At 42.8% G+C, this 14008-nt stretch overlaps 4 protein-coding genes across 4 annotated transcripts; 2 read left to right on the top strand and 2 right to left on the bottom strand.

Moving 5' to 3' along the window:
- Positions 1–2217: 2217 nt before the first annotated feature.
- K450DRAFT_275473 (uncharacterized protein) lies at positions 2218–3381 on the bottom strand (the record flags this gene model as incomplete). Its single annotated transcript, XM_051593170.1, has 5 exons — positions 2218–2441; positions 2508–2638; positions 2706–2955; positions 3028–3140; positions 3206–3381. The coding sequence occupies 5 exons, from the start codon at positions 3379–3381 to the stop codon at positions 2218–2220; spliced, it is 894 nt and encodes a 297-aa protein (XP_051440623.1).
- A 621-nt stretch (positions 3382–4002) lies between these two features.
- K450DRAFT_260942 (uncharacterized protein) lies at positions 4003–4597 on the top strand. The gene has a single exon (XM_051592234.1). It carries the CDS (start codon positions 4237–4239, stop codon positions 4537–4539), a length of 303 nt encoding a protein of 100 aa, XP_051440622.1. The 5' UTR covers positions 4003–4236; the 3' UTR covers positions 4540–4597.
- A 274-nt stretch (positions 4598–4871) lies between these two features.
- Positions 4872–10291, top strand: K450DRAFT_260939 (uncharacterized protein). The gene is made up of 10 exons (XM_051592233.1): positions 4872–5077; positions 5156–5569; positions 5668–5982; positions 6051–6242; positions 6301–6371; positions 6433–6712; positions 6781–7159; positions 7222–7410; positions 7478–8595; positions 8661–10291. The coding sequence occupies exons 1-10, from the start codon at positions 4904–4906 to the stop codon at positions 10221–10223; spliced, it is 4695 nt and encodes a 1564-aa protein (XP_051440621.1). The 5' UTR covers positions 4872–4903; the 3' UTR covers positions 10224–10291.
- Positions 10292–10320: 29 nt separating this feature from the next.
- Positions 10321–13659, bottom strand: K450DRAFT_260935 (uncharacterized protein). The gene is made up of 9 exons (XM_051592232.1): positions 13327–13659; positions 13145–13246; positions 12796–12923; positions 12618–12676; positions 12377–12533; positions 12230–12315; positions 11752–12170; positions 11550–11682; positions 10321–11488 (listed from the first exon to the last, which is right to left on the bottom strand). Exons 1-9 carry the CDS (start codon positions 13619–13621, stop codon positions 10558–10560), a joined length of 2310 nt encoding a protein of 769 aa, XP_051440620.1. The 5' UTR covers positions 13622–13659; the 3' UTR covers positions 10321–10557.
- Positions 13660–14008: the final 349 nt, after the last annotated feature.

Here is a 14008-nt window from a genome sequence, read left to right as displayed (position 1 = left end):
CACTAGCCGCGGAAAAATTGGGAATGGAACACTTTCCACCTGCCTTGAAATCAAAGTTGATGTCCTTGAGCGATGAACGTATCGAAGACATGAAAGATGGCAATATTTCGTTACAAATCGTTTCACATAATCCTGCTATATGCTACGAAAGTGATATCTGCCGGAAAGCCAATGATGAGATATTTCAAGGTTGCCAAAATCACAAATCATCATTTGCCGGATTTGCCGTGTTACCTATGGCTGATCCAGTAGCAGCTGCTGATGAACTCACACGCTGCATCAAGGAATTAGGTTTTGTTGGCGCATTAATCACTAATCATGCCAACGGTCGCTTTTACGATGGCGAATCATACTACCCCTTTTGGGAGCGAGTCCAAGAACTTGATGTGCCAATTTATTTGCATCCAACGAACGCCTCAAGTGACATGATGCCTCTATACCGTGGAGGTTATTCTGACGAAGTAGCGGGCATTCTTTCAACATTCGGGTGGGGCTGGCACGCAGATACTGGACTGCACATTATGAAGCTATTCTGCAGCGGCACCTTTGATCGATTCCCTAACCTAAAAGTGGTTATTGGCCATAATGGAGAAATGCTTCCATGCATGCTTCAAAGGCAAAGCGACTTTTTCGATGTGATGGTGCCCATGAAGCGTAACCTTACCCAGGTGTGGAACCATAACATCTGGATTACTACTAGCGGCATGTTCACCATACCTCCATTTTTGACTCTTATGCATACCACCAAGATCGAACGCATAATGTACAGTGTTGATTATCCATTTTGTAATAACAAGGATGGTCTCAAGTTTATGGAAGAACTACAAAAGAGCGGATTGCTGACAGAAGAGCAGTTCGAACAAGTTGCTTACCGCAATGCTGAAAAGCTGTTCAATATTAAGCTTGGACAATAAACTTATATATCTTGTTATAATCGAATATCAGAAAAATGATACGTTATAACATACCTGCTCTTTAAATTGCCACTGTGTCATAATTTTGTGGAATAGCTGCTTTTTCAGTTTTAAGTTTCTGTTTTCACAAAAGGTATCCTTTTTGCCATGCCCAAATCTTTCCCTAAGTTATGCAAACCAAAATCAAATCTTGATCAGCCAATCGTGAATGGAAATTACGACTATATTGCGAGCAACGATCAAAAGTCGTATAGCATGCAACTCGTTTTCACCCGAATGTGTGGTTGTTAAGAATAGTCATATTGACAATCCATACACACAATGCTTCGATTCACCATCAATCGCCTTGAAAAATGGTATCACTATAGCTTTTGGCTGATCTTGTTTGTGAAGAATGGTATCATAAAAAAAATCCTCATCGTAAATAAAAAATAATGTAAAGACCTCCTTATTAAGAAAGAAATCGTATCATTCTAAAGTTGCCCTTTTATTTTGCAAAGAAAAAACTATTTTAATGAATTTACTATGGAAACCGTAAAAGGCCACATTCTCTATATCATGGCGGTATAAATCAAAACGATTTTTTTTAACAATGACATGTTTTGACACACTGAAAGAAGGAGTCCTGGTTTATTTCGAAGCATCAATGCTTGGAGTTATCCTAATAAATTCCGTCAATGGCAAAAAATATGTTACTGAAGCTCTTATATTAGAGTACATTTGTGTTTCGTTATTCGTCACGCTTGACGATTTTCCAAAATTTGGGAATTTCCCATTTTTGACAAGCCATGAATTTATTTTTTGGATACACTTCTAAACTACGATTGGTGGTTAAGGCAAGTAGCCCTCAAAGCAAGGCGGAAAACTCTCCAAAAAAAGTAAATAATGTTATCAGAAAAGGCTTTTTGTATGTTGAATTTGCCGCCATGCAAATGTGCATGACTTCAGCATTTATTGTACATTGGTCCTAAATTGCCCAAAGAAAGAAAATAAAAGCAAGGGTGTTTATAGTTGCAAATGCCTGTATTAGAAAGGCAGAGTGGTTGACAATCAGATGGGGGGTATGCAAATCGTTTACAGAGTGATGATCTTTGAGATAATCAAAGGCAGTGATGTATGGAAGCGACGGGGCCAGCCCAGAATATAAAATGTGCCACCAGGACAGTCCGTCTGGACAGTATTGGCAACAGCGGAAACCAGCTGCCGTAAAGATGCCAAGCGAAAGCTATTGGGTTATATGCAAAATGGTGAATGCGAAAAATACAGCTATGCAAAAAGTATGGGGAAATTATTGGGAGATACCCTATCTTGGTTGGAAAGTTAACGAAACGCCAGCGTGCTTCCAGTCATTGATTCGCTGTCGTAACTTTCTCTTCAGATTGAACTGTCGATGTAAGATAATTCGCATATCCTTTCGGTGCGTCAGCTTTGACTCCAAAAACTGCTGTAATTGTTCCAATTCGTGATCTGTTGTTTCTCCATAATAAGCTTCAATGGGTATGAGATTGCTCAAATTTAAGGTGGCGGCTAACGATTGGTATATATTAGACAATAGAGAAATGTGTTGATGTGATTTCATAAGTTTAGGCTTACCATGTGGAGCATTGTCTACCATAAACGTCCGACTTAGGTCACGACCCAAGGCACACAAATCTTTCACATACATGCATTCGCCATTCGAACCTACTCGTGTTTGTATGCAAGCACTTCGCCCAAGTACGTGGCTATAATTTGAAAGGTGAGCAAACCAGTAGACATAAGGGGTGGCATAATCAAGTATAAAAAACTTACGAGATGTACTGTCGATCAGCGTCCAAAATGTTCATAACAGTTGCTGCATAATCATCGTCTCCAGCCGTCCAAACTACGACTTCAAAAATTTCGGAGGCCCATTTCAAAAACTTCTTCACTCCTGGCCGGAGCGTTCCAGCTGTGATGATCTGATTAGTGTTTTCACTAGCGTAAATGATGTAGTCTGGTTCGCTATGGCCGGCATTGACATCCCGATAAGTATGTAACAATGTTTCGTCCAAATCCAAAACTTGAAATATGAAAACCAGATTAAAAATGAGCTGCGGTGCGGCAAGACAAATCTAGTGCACTGATCACCTACCTAATGTCGGTTTGTCATCGGCCTTCTTGGGTAAATGAGGCTTCATTCCCTTCAACCTTGCTCTTATTGACGGCCACCTTGCGTTTAATGAATCGAGAGTTGAGCACTCGTAGCTGAAATGATTGGTTAGGACCTCTGAACTTGTCTGAAATGTGATGAAAAGAAATCAGACACTTACTCGTCAAGTTGTTCCACTAACGATTCAACTTTGATGGTTGTTTCTAGAGAACCTTCCCTTAAAGGTGTTTCTTCTGAATAGAAAGACGCTGTGCTCGCAAATTCGCTGCAACTTAGAGTATCATCGAAGTTTTCTGACTTTAATGCTGGAGAGTTCGTGTTGTCATGTTTTTCCATTGGTAAGTCAAATGACTTTACTCCTTGAAATTGTGCTTGAAATCTGGTTTGAACCATTTTTCTGAGTGGCTACCGTAAGTTTCGGACAAAAGTGTGAGGATGAATGTCGTCAATGGGGGTAAATTAGGTGGTATAAGCTGATGTCCCTTTGGTAATGCGGACTGCACCTGTTTGTGTGCGGAGAGAGAAAGGTAGCAATGTCCAGTTTCCAGGTCGGACATTCAATTGGTGCGGAGGTCACATTTTGTTTGGAACGCTGTCCAATCAAACTCGAGAATTAAAAGCACGTCACATTAACACCGCAAAAAATTTTTGTGCGGAAGGCGATTTGAAAACTATAAAAGAAGTGAGAATTTGCGGTTCAGTTAAAAATTATCGACTGTACTTTATAGGATCATATATACAGTACACAACTAGTCTACTTTTTCTAAAGAAGACACACAATGCAAGCTAGTAGATGATACGTAGCAGATCTTCCTTGGAGGGAAGTGTGATGGTTTAGCTTTTGCTCTTTTGGGCTTCATAGTTATTCCATCAGTTGATGATCTTGCCTGGTCATATTCCAAGACCATGGCGCGGAAGATTCTGCCGTCTGATAGCTTTCATACTCTCTTTTTAAACAAAAAATGAATATAAAAAAAGTTTTCCATTGTGAAAAGAAACAGCAGCATACTCTGTATGTCTGTATATTCTACTGTTCACCAAAAAAAAATTGATTGAACAGACAGAAAAAATTTTCTAGCTGACCTCTTGCAGCAAAAAGTAGTAACCGTATCGACAGTCCCACTACCACACAGTAGCTGTGGTGAAGTGACTTCTTACAGGTCGCTTTCGTTATCTACGCTAGCATTGTGAATGGCCGGAAGCTTGAAGAAATCAAACGATTGGAGTATCTTACATCATTGCCAAAGGAATGTTGTCGTACTTGCTTTAGGATGTCTCTTTGACTGCTTACTCAAATCAATTTCATCTGAACTAGGGCATACGAAATCTCGGATTTTTTTTTCCAAAGAAAATTTTTTTTGTTACAGTTTCCTGTACCTGTTGCAACGGCATTCCTTTTCATCATCAATCACAGTTATTGTTGTTAATATAATCCTTTCCTGGCTCATACAGATTTCATATGGGATACGACTTGTCATTCTTGGCCCTTTATAAAGGCTTGATGCAATAAAGTGTTGAGTGCTGTTAGATCACGGCCGTCAGTTATGTCAACCGAAACAATGGTTGTCGCTTCAGGAACCGAATTCTGTAAATTGTTTGTTATGTACTCAAAGTGATCTGAAAGCTGTTTAGCGGATGGCTACTGTTTCATCGTTGTAATCAGGGAGTATTGATATCATGTCTTTCTATCGTCATCATAATTTTGACAATATCCTACTCTGTGAATGGCTGACATGTGTGTTTTTCTAGGTGTTTCCAAATATGGAAACAGGTATTTACTGAGAGGAGATTCAAGAAGTGCAGGTTGTACTGCTTACTTGGACACAGTTTCTCCTTTGACGCGTCCAGTGCACATCCCATGGAAAAGTTTCCGGTGAATTCTGGAAACATTCCACCACCACCATCACATTCAACCAATGTGCCATTGAAACATGGCCCACTTGCCAATTTACAGATAAACCGTGCTTCAAACGTGCCAGTCAATAATGGCAATCGTCGTAGACGGAAAGAACCTAATGACACCCCTCCTATGGTAAGATGACAGGAAACAACTGATATCGTAACTCCAGAAATTCTATATATACGTATCGCTGACATGACACGTCTTCAGCTCAAGTTAGAGCGCATTATCGGCCTCACCTCCAACACCAGTAACATGATAGCATCAGACCCAACGTCGGATCAAATTGCATATGCTGCCGGCGCTGTGATCATCCTCTACAACTACCGTAAAAACAAGCAGGTTTCATTTCTATACCCCCCACCTTCCGTCACCAACGCTGTAGCTATGGGCACACTGCAGCCTACCACTAGCATGATGCCAACCTTGCCAGCTTGGTCCACGACAGCTCATCCATCAGCAGCCGAATGGGCCTCCCCTAACATGTTGGGCAACGAGATGAAATATCCTGTGCAGGACACGGATGAAAATAATGGAAAGAAGCGAACTTCGGCAGGGTCACGCCCGAAAACAATTGGTTGCCTCGCATTTTCTACTGATGGCAATTACCTGGCAGCTGGCGAGGTTAGTTCCTTAACAAGCCACTAATGTTGATTAGGAAATGCGACCTAGAAATCATCTTAACCGTAGTGATGTATACTTACGACCTTCATGTTATACAGGTTGGCCACCAGCCAAGAATATTTGTGTGGAATGTTAAGCAGGAAACCCTTGTATGCGTGTTGAAGGGTCACAAATTTGGCATCGTATCGGTTGCGTTTTCTTCTGACATGCGGCATTTAGCATCTGTTGGCTTTCAGCACGATGGATATTTGAATGTTTGGAATTGGCGAAAAGGTACGAAAGTAGCGTCAAACAGGGTCACTAGCCGCGTGCATGCAATGGCATTTGCAAAAGATGGCACTCACTTCATCACTGCGGGCTTGCGACATATAAAGTTTTGGAACTTGAGCTCAGCGGGAAAGACCGCGCTACAGGTATTCACGCTGACATATGGTTTGCTATGATTATCAGTAACCCTGTAAGCTAACCGTATGTTATCTAGAATAATTTTCCACCTGGTGAAACTCAAGTGTTGGATGGGCGCTCAGGCTTGTTGGGATCACTGAGGAACAACAATTTTGTGGATGCTGCATATGATCCTGAAAATCCTGGTACAGCATATCTTTTATCTGAAACCGGGCTGCTCTGTATGTTCAAAGAAGAACGGATTCTGGATAAATGGGTGGATTTACAGGTACCATTTGTCATTGATGGAAGTTCATTTTTCACTACGTATACTGATAACCCCTCAGGTCAAAACTGCTTTTTCCATCGACATCAGCAATAGGTATATCGTGTGTGCTTGTGATAACGGTATTGTAAGGTAAGGGAATAATGAACATACATTCAGATGGTTTGGCCTTGGGTGTTGACAATTAGGATAGGTTGTTTGAACCTGGCACTCTACGGTATTGTGGTATGCTTCCGAGGCCACATCCTCTAGGGGTGGACTTGTCAAGCTTTGTGACCGTTCAGCAACTGGAATCCATCAGAGACACAGCCGTATATCCGGACACTCTAGCCATTAAATTCGATGCGTCTTCCAATAAGGTCACCTGTATATACTCTGATAGAAGTCTAATTATTTGGGATGTGAAGCATCTGCAAAGGATAGCGATGTATCGGAGCTTTATCTCTCACAGTGAATGTGTATGGGGATCAGAGGTGAGAAACTTGTTCCGCGCAACTTTGATGAGAACTACATTTCCGACTAAGCCAACGATACTACATAGCGATTTCCAAAGCCATCGAATGTCACTGACCGCGCTGCATACCAACCGTTTACCAATGCAACCTTGCCACCCTATACCTTTGCCACGCATTCAGCTGATGGGACTGTTCGCTTTTGGAACATTGATAGCGGCCTGCCGACAAGTGATCTTACCATGTCTCCAGGCTCAACCTCTCCAACTTCTCCTTCAGCATCCTATCCCTCACTCGTCAGTCCTCCACTGTCTCTTGTAGCTTCAGCATCAATGAAAAGTACATTTCCATCGCCAAATGAGGATCTTCAGATATCTATGCGCAGAAATATTTTTTCCAAAGAGCTAGTCAAAATGCTTTACCTGGATCCGGAAGCTGCAGAGTTCTCCAAAAACAACAAGGATATAGGTATAAAAAAAAGTGTGCAAGTTGAACAGGTTTTCGAGCACATACTAACTAACCGACTGCAGAAACGACAGAACTGCCTGATCATGGCATTAGAGCGCTAAAAATTAGTTCCGATGGAAGTTTGCTAGCAACTGGTGATCGAAAAGGAAACTTGCGTGTTCACCGGATTCACGGCTGGCAAGAAGTTACTTACTTGGAAGCTCATGACTCTGAGATATTGACGATAGATTTTAGTACACCAGCATCTAATGGTAGGTTGAAAAAACTAGCATGAGTTTGGCACGTTGGTCTTGGAAAGCTCATTATTTGCTTCAACAGATCAGCCGTTTTTGGTTGCTTCTGCAAGTAGGGACAGGCTCATACATGTGTTTGACATCCAGAGAGACTTTAAACTAGTCCAGACAATGGACGACCACTCTTCGTCCATTACCGCAGTAAAGTTCTCGTCTAACGGCACCAAGCTTATCAGCTGCTCGGCTGATAAAAGTGTCATATTTCGCTCATCCAACACCAACACTCTGCAACAAACACCCCTATATACCAGCTATCACAATCATTCAGGACGAGCAACAGTATTTGACATGGAGCTGGATCTGCATGACAAGTACTTAGTGATGGTCACTGGAGAAAGACGCCTCAACTTGCTCAGTTTGGAGACAGGAAAACTTTTCCGTACTTGCAAGCCGGAAACTTTGGAGGAAGATGCAAGTGGGATGACGGTTGAAAATTCTGGAGGGAGTTTAATTGACGTCGATATAGATTCCATTTCTGGGACATTTGCAGTTACCGCTGGCTCGGACAAGTGCGTGCGATTGTTCGACCTTATGAGTGGTGTATGTGTATATAAAGTAGCAGCCCATTCCGAACTAGTTACGTCGGTTCGATTTCTAGATGGACCAAACGACATTCTCCGAATTGTCAGTACTTCGTCGGATGGGTCAATCTTTGTATGGCGAGTTGAGCCAGAAATAACAAAGAAAATGGTGCAGCGCTCGAAGGATAGAAATGATCGACTCAAGCAAACGAAACCGGAGGTAACAACTGAAGCTGCACAATCACGAGCTACCACACCATCATCACCCCAACCACTTAAGCAAGCTCCAACACGCCTGCGTCGAACTTCAGCTGTACCGCCATCACAATTTGGCAATCAAAACGTCAGAACAGAGCGCAAATCGTTTTCCCATGTGTCTAAATCTGAAAACAAGTATGATGACTTGTACAAGAAATTGGAGAAGACTCCACCACCAAGAATACAGACAGACACCCCGCCATCCCCAGTTTTAGCTGCTCGTCTCAAAGGTAGAATTAGTAGTCCGTCGCCAAGAGATGCAAATGCGAAGGGTATGTCAAGTAGTGTTTCGACACCTCGCCTTATCACTGCAGAAGCCGGCGCGCAGAATAATCAGTGGCGAGGAAACTTTATGTCGCGAAAGGTATGTAAAATATCTTGGTATGTTGAAAGTATACAGCTTGATACTCATGTCCATCGTTCTGATAGAAGGAATCCAGTGGATCAGCGACTGGCCAAATTCCAGAAGGCAAAACAGATAATGGAATATCATCGTTGTTTCCACACCGTCAGCCAAGGAACTCTCCAAGGTTACGGCATCGAATATCGCATGATGTTCTTATACAGGACCGAAGGGGCTCGAATGTTTCAGTCGAAGATGGTGCAAGCACATCTCCTCAGCGGCAATCGCATGCAAGCTCAAATAGAGCTATAGCACATCGTCGAAGTAATAGTTCAGCACGACTAAGCGGCCTGGAAGCGGACGAACTTGTCGCTGGATCAACAAGTATGCCCGACTTACATGCTATTGCAATGGGCCGCGCTGGAAAGTTTACAAATGAGGTGACCGCAGAGCCAGATAGTTCAGTAGACTCAGATACAGAGAAGGACAGCTTATATGATGATGTATCTCAAAACGACACACCTATTAGCGCAGATGGAGATGATGATCCGGAAACGGTAGAAGAAGACGTTATGGTATATCTTACTCCAGTTGTTGATACAGCCGATCCGCAGCCATTCCAGGTGGAGAAAGCGGAGCAAGGCAACCTAGATGAAGCGGATGGGGAATGCAACGATAGAGACGATGACGATGCCCAGACATTGCATTCCGACACAGATCTGTCGTCTGCTCCGTCTCAAACTTTCACCGCAGACGATAGCGATAGTTCTAGCGAGGATAATGCGGAGGAAGCATTGATGGAGTCGATTGCCATGCGAAATCCTCCACCAATGTCTACGCTAAGGAAAGCTTCTTTGAAAAAGTCCGGTCGCATGAGTCTACGAAGTATCGTAAAGAGCTTCAATACGGTGAAACCGGCATCTGAATCGTCTCCTCCTCCTCAAAGCAATCACAATCGAGGCGAATCGTTCTCCAACTTCAAGCGCAAAATGGAACAGGCGAAGAAGAGACTCAGTTTTAGTACTCGTTATCTTTCAAATCTCAACCCTCAATCCCCACTCACCGATAACATCAAGATAGAAGATGGGGCCAATATAAGAAGTATGAGCATGCCCATTGCACCACAATCCTTTGCAAAAGCTGCTTCAGAAGGTGCAAGTCGCGAAACTGCTTCAACCCCCATCTCGATCATGCTTACATCAGAGGAATTGGCCGCCATCAACAGCGTACAGACCGTTTCTGACCTAGACATCACGTCGCAACATTCATTCACAGCAGACCCTGACATGCAATCACCCAACGAATCCATACATATACCCCCTGCCACACATGCATTTGATCATGCAAGCATGCTCTCAGAGATAGCAGCAATTGGAGATCGATTAGAGTTCTTGCTCAATATGTGTGAGGTCACCGATGCCAAAAATGCACCTGTTATGCAAGAAGACGTAGGCAAACAGCTGAAGACTAAATTGGAGCATGTTCAAAAATCTGCTAGTAGGATCTTGGAGGACGTCTTCAGTGCACCCCCAACTGAGAGCGCAGCAAGTACGAACAGTGCTGAGACAACAGCGCTGTTAAGTGAATATTCTGAAAAGCTCCTCAAGATGTTTGAGCGCAAACTTGATTCAAAACAGCAACCTCATTGAATCTTATACCCACTGACCACATGTTACATTTTTTTGTTATATGGGATTCTGTCACCCTCAATCACCTGTAACTCTTATTGTAAAAATAAAAACATTGACATGTAATCGTTTGTATAAATGTGATTTTCGTTTTTCATTTTATCTGAAGTACTTTCATGTTTTTTCTCCTCATGGTCATTGCCTACTTGATAAGAAATGACCCTGCTTTGAACGAGAAAGAGGATACAATGGATATACTGCTCAACGTAAATTCCTTGCGAAAAAAGTTGTACCTTGTTACTGCTGTACGTAATCTGTAACAGTATATAACTAATTGTATGTACTAATGCTTCGATCACCATCGCTGCAGTGATCGTATCTCTCCAGTTCGCTCTCCAACAACATCGCCACCTAGATTCTGTAAGCCACTCAAAAAGTCGCCTATGCTGTGCTCTTTCTGAACCATACCAGATTCCAGGCAGAATGATCGAGGTCGCCGTGGATATCGTTCATTTATTCCCTGGTTGCTTTGAACGTTGATGATCCTAGGTGGCGGTGATCCTATCATCATAGAAGTGGGGCGCGCGGCTGTTCGTCTAGACATGTACGTGATTGCATTCTGGCATGCATCATAAGACGGCGGCCGATCACAACTCGCCATAAAATTTTCACGAGCGGATATTGTTGGGCTTGTGGTTGAAACAAGTGGATGTGGATACATCGACTTTCCATCGGGCTGCCAGTTCTCATGGAGTTGATCTGACGCAGTCCAGTCAGAACTTTTCCTTCGTGGCGATGGGGATGGTTCAGGAGGTGGTGGAGTCTTGGGTAGAACAATCCTAGAACGAACAATCAAGTTGGGACTCTCTCGTCGGTTCAATGGTGAAGTAATACGGTTATAGTCTATGACTGGTATTTCGGTATGACCGGTCGCATGGCGAGCTAAGGAGCACAAGTCCGCGCTGACTGACTTTCGATGCCGGACTTCCCTCAAGTTTGTTATTGGCTGGATCAAAATATCCGATCCAACTTCGACATAACACGGTGGGGACATTGGTCGCTGGTTAATGCTTCGGCTACCAATCATGGCAGCAGAGCATGAGGGCGTCGACAATGGGCTTGTCACATTGGTACTAAGAGATGATGATCGTTTTCGTGAGTGTGGTGTAATTCTCAATACTGTTGACGAGGTGGACGACATGGATGAGATGGAGCAAACCTCACTCAACCCAAGAGGATCATCCTTCAAAAACTCTACAGCCGCTTTGAAGGTGACTAATGCAAAGCTGATGGAGAATGGTCAACGATCAAGCAGACTGCAACGGTGGCAAATGAAGACTAACTTACTTCAGATCAGAGTTTTTACCGACTTCAAACGAAAAGTGTTCCATATAAAATATCATGCTGGCCAGTCTTGGTATGCGAGCGTGAATCAGCACGAACATTGCAAGTGGTATAAGTTGATCTGTGGTCACGCAGGCTATTCGCAATAAAACCATCAATTGGCGCCAGTTAACCGATCATTTGTTTTTTCATACCATTACCTTACCTTCATGTGCTTCATTCACCATCGACATGTCTAACAGGTATTTCTCGGCAGCCTGCGATATCCTATCTAGTGTATCTCGAACACACTTTAGCTTTTCCACAGGTGTCAAGGCAGGCTTGAAGTTGATCACCGCTGCGGCTGGGTCAGCACTTCCCTCATCCTCATCCTCTTCGCCATAATGATGAGATATAATTCGATAGCATTCATGATCGGCATCTAGCTGCTGAAGGCAAGCGATTGCTCCAGTTAGGTATTTTCGTGGCATACTTGCTAACTGGCGATTAATTCCGTATTTTCCAAGTGCAAATGTGTCGCGACAATAAGCTACCGAAAGAACTTCCAAGTTGCTATCTTCAACCGATAGAAATCCTGGAAGGCTTTGGATCCAAATCTTGTTGTGAAGCATCTCCATAACCAAGCTATTGGGCACTGTCAGATAGTTGTTACTTTGAAATCATGACTACGACGCTGTACTCACTTTTCGATTCGCTCTTTCAAGATTTTCTTCTCAATGTCAGTCCATCCAATTGCATTAGTGGTGGTTGAATCGTAAATGCACAGCTCCTATTTATGCCGAGAGTTAATATCAATTTATACTGGAGAGGAGGAGACTTCATTCTCATACCTGAGCCGCTTTGCTGCACATCTGACATATTTTTTCAACAGTGTGATCCGTGTATCCTGGAAGGTAAACATATGTCTCCGTAAACTCTCGGACAAAGGCACGCAATCCCTCAATCATCTTTGGGCCGTTGGGAATACTTTTCAGCACGGTCAAATCACTGATAAATAAATTAGTTAATCAAGACATGTTCTCCTTTCTCACTCATTGTTAGACTTGTTAATGAGACTAGCGTATTACATACTCCCCACAATTTTTGAAGGAAGGAGGCGGGTGTATTGAGAGGTCATTTCCGTTCATCAGCTGTCAGTAATTCATATAAGGATGGGAGGTTAACAGGTGTTCAAGATAGGAGGCGTTTGCATAATACGGGAAGGCGATCTGCATTGACGGCTTTCAAGGGTAGTCAATAAATCTCATACCTGATTGTTTGTTGATGTGACAATCCCTCCTTCAAGTAGCTCATCTATCAACAAGACGCGAACTTTTTTAGATTCCAAGTAAATCAACTCCTCATTTAATATACGGATTGGCTTCGATTCTCCGTAACCTGCAAAAGAGAACGAGACATTAGAAGGGTAAGTCAGGTGTAGTGGAGGTTAATGAAGCGTAATTTTTAAAATTATAGAGACGGGATCAACGGCATTTTAAAATGAACCATGGATTTAACGTTTTGACGACAAAGATGCTCAGCAATGAAATTGGGGGTCGCCTTGGGATGGGATAGGCTTCCTCCTCACTCCTGAACTCAAAGGCTGCAAAATAGTTTACCTGAGATAGTTATAACCGCCTCTTGCTCAATGGAAATGACTTTGCCGCTTGCTGATTGGTATTGACCTTGATAGTAAGGAGAGCGGCTAAAAGAATGCGCATCTAGAAACGGTAATTTCATAAAATAGAATTGATTGGTGCTTTGCTCTAACTTTAATATAGTAGCAAAGCTCTCTACTTACCTATTAAGTTCCGGTTCAAAGCAAGACCATGAAGCTGTCTTGAGGAAGGTACGCACACAACACAAGATCTTTTAAAAAGGCCGTCGTGATTGGACCTGATATACAAATAAAAGTCATTGTCCTCCAATTCTTCAAATGGCGATATTACATGAGCCGAATTGCTCGACTGATAACTTTTGGAGGAGCAAGATATCCGAGGCTGACAAATGGACGCTAGAGTAGGGTAGCATTTGGTTTCTGATGGCTTTTTATCTCGTCTTCGGAATAATGGAGGGATGGAAAAAGACATAGCCATCCCGCGCACACAGACAAGGATCAAGTTTTTAAAAGAGTGGAATGAAAGAAGATGGAAATCAACCTGTGGATGACCAAAAATGTAAATATTTTTTCCTACCCAAATGTTTCCTTCAGGAGCCACAATGAATAATATTCGAAGCCACAACCATAAAAGAAAATTATCTCATCTCGCAGGACGGATGACATATGTATGCAGGACAATGTCATTGCTTTGGCCGAAGAGCTATGCATTTTTCTAGCGAGATGCTAAACAAGTTGAGCATGTCATGGTCCGAGAGAAACATTCAATCAGTGACAGCAGATTGATAATCCGAACAATCAGCCGAAATGTGTATGGCTGTTGTCCCCATTGTGGCAGTCTCTCCAAAATCATGCAACCTTGTAT

Source organism: Umbelopsis ramanniana (assembly GCF_025399195.1).
Source record: "Umbelopsis ramanniana AG unplaced genomic scaffold K450scaffold_84, whole genome shotgun sequence".
NCBI classification, from domain to species: Eukaryota; Fungi; Mucoromycota; class Umbelopsidomycetes; order Umbelopsidales; family Umbelopsidaceae; genus Umbelopsis; species Umbelopsis ramanniana.
Note: the sequence above shows the minus strand (reverse complement) of the source record. Positions and strands in the feature narration are given on the sequence as shown.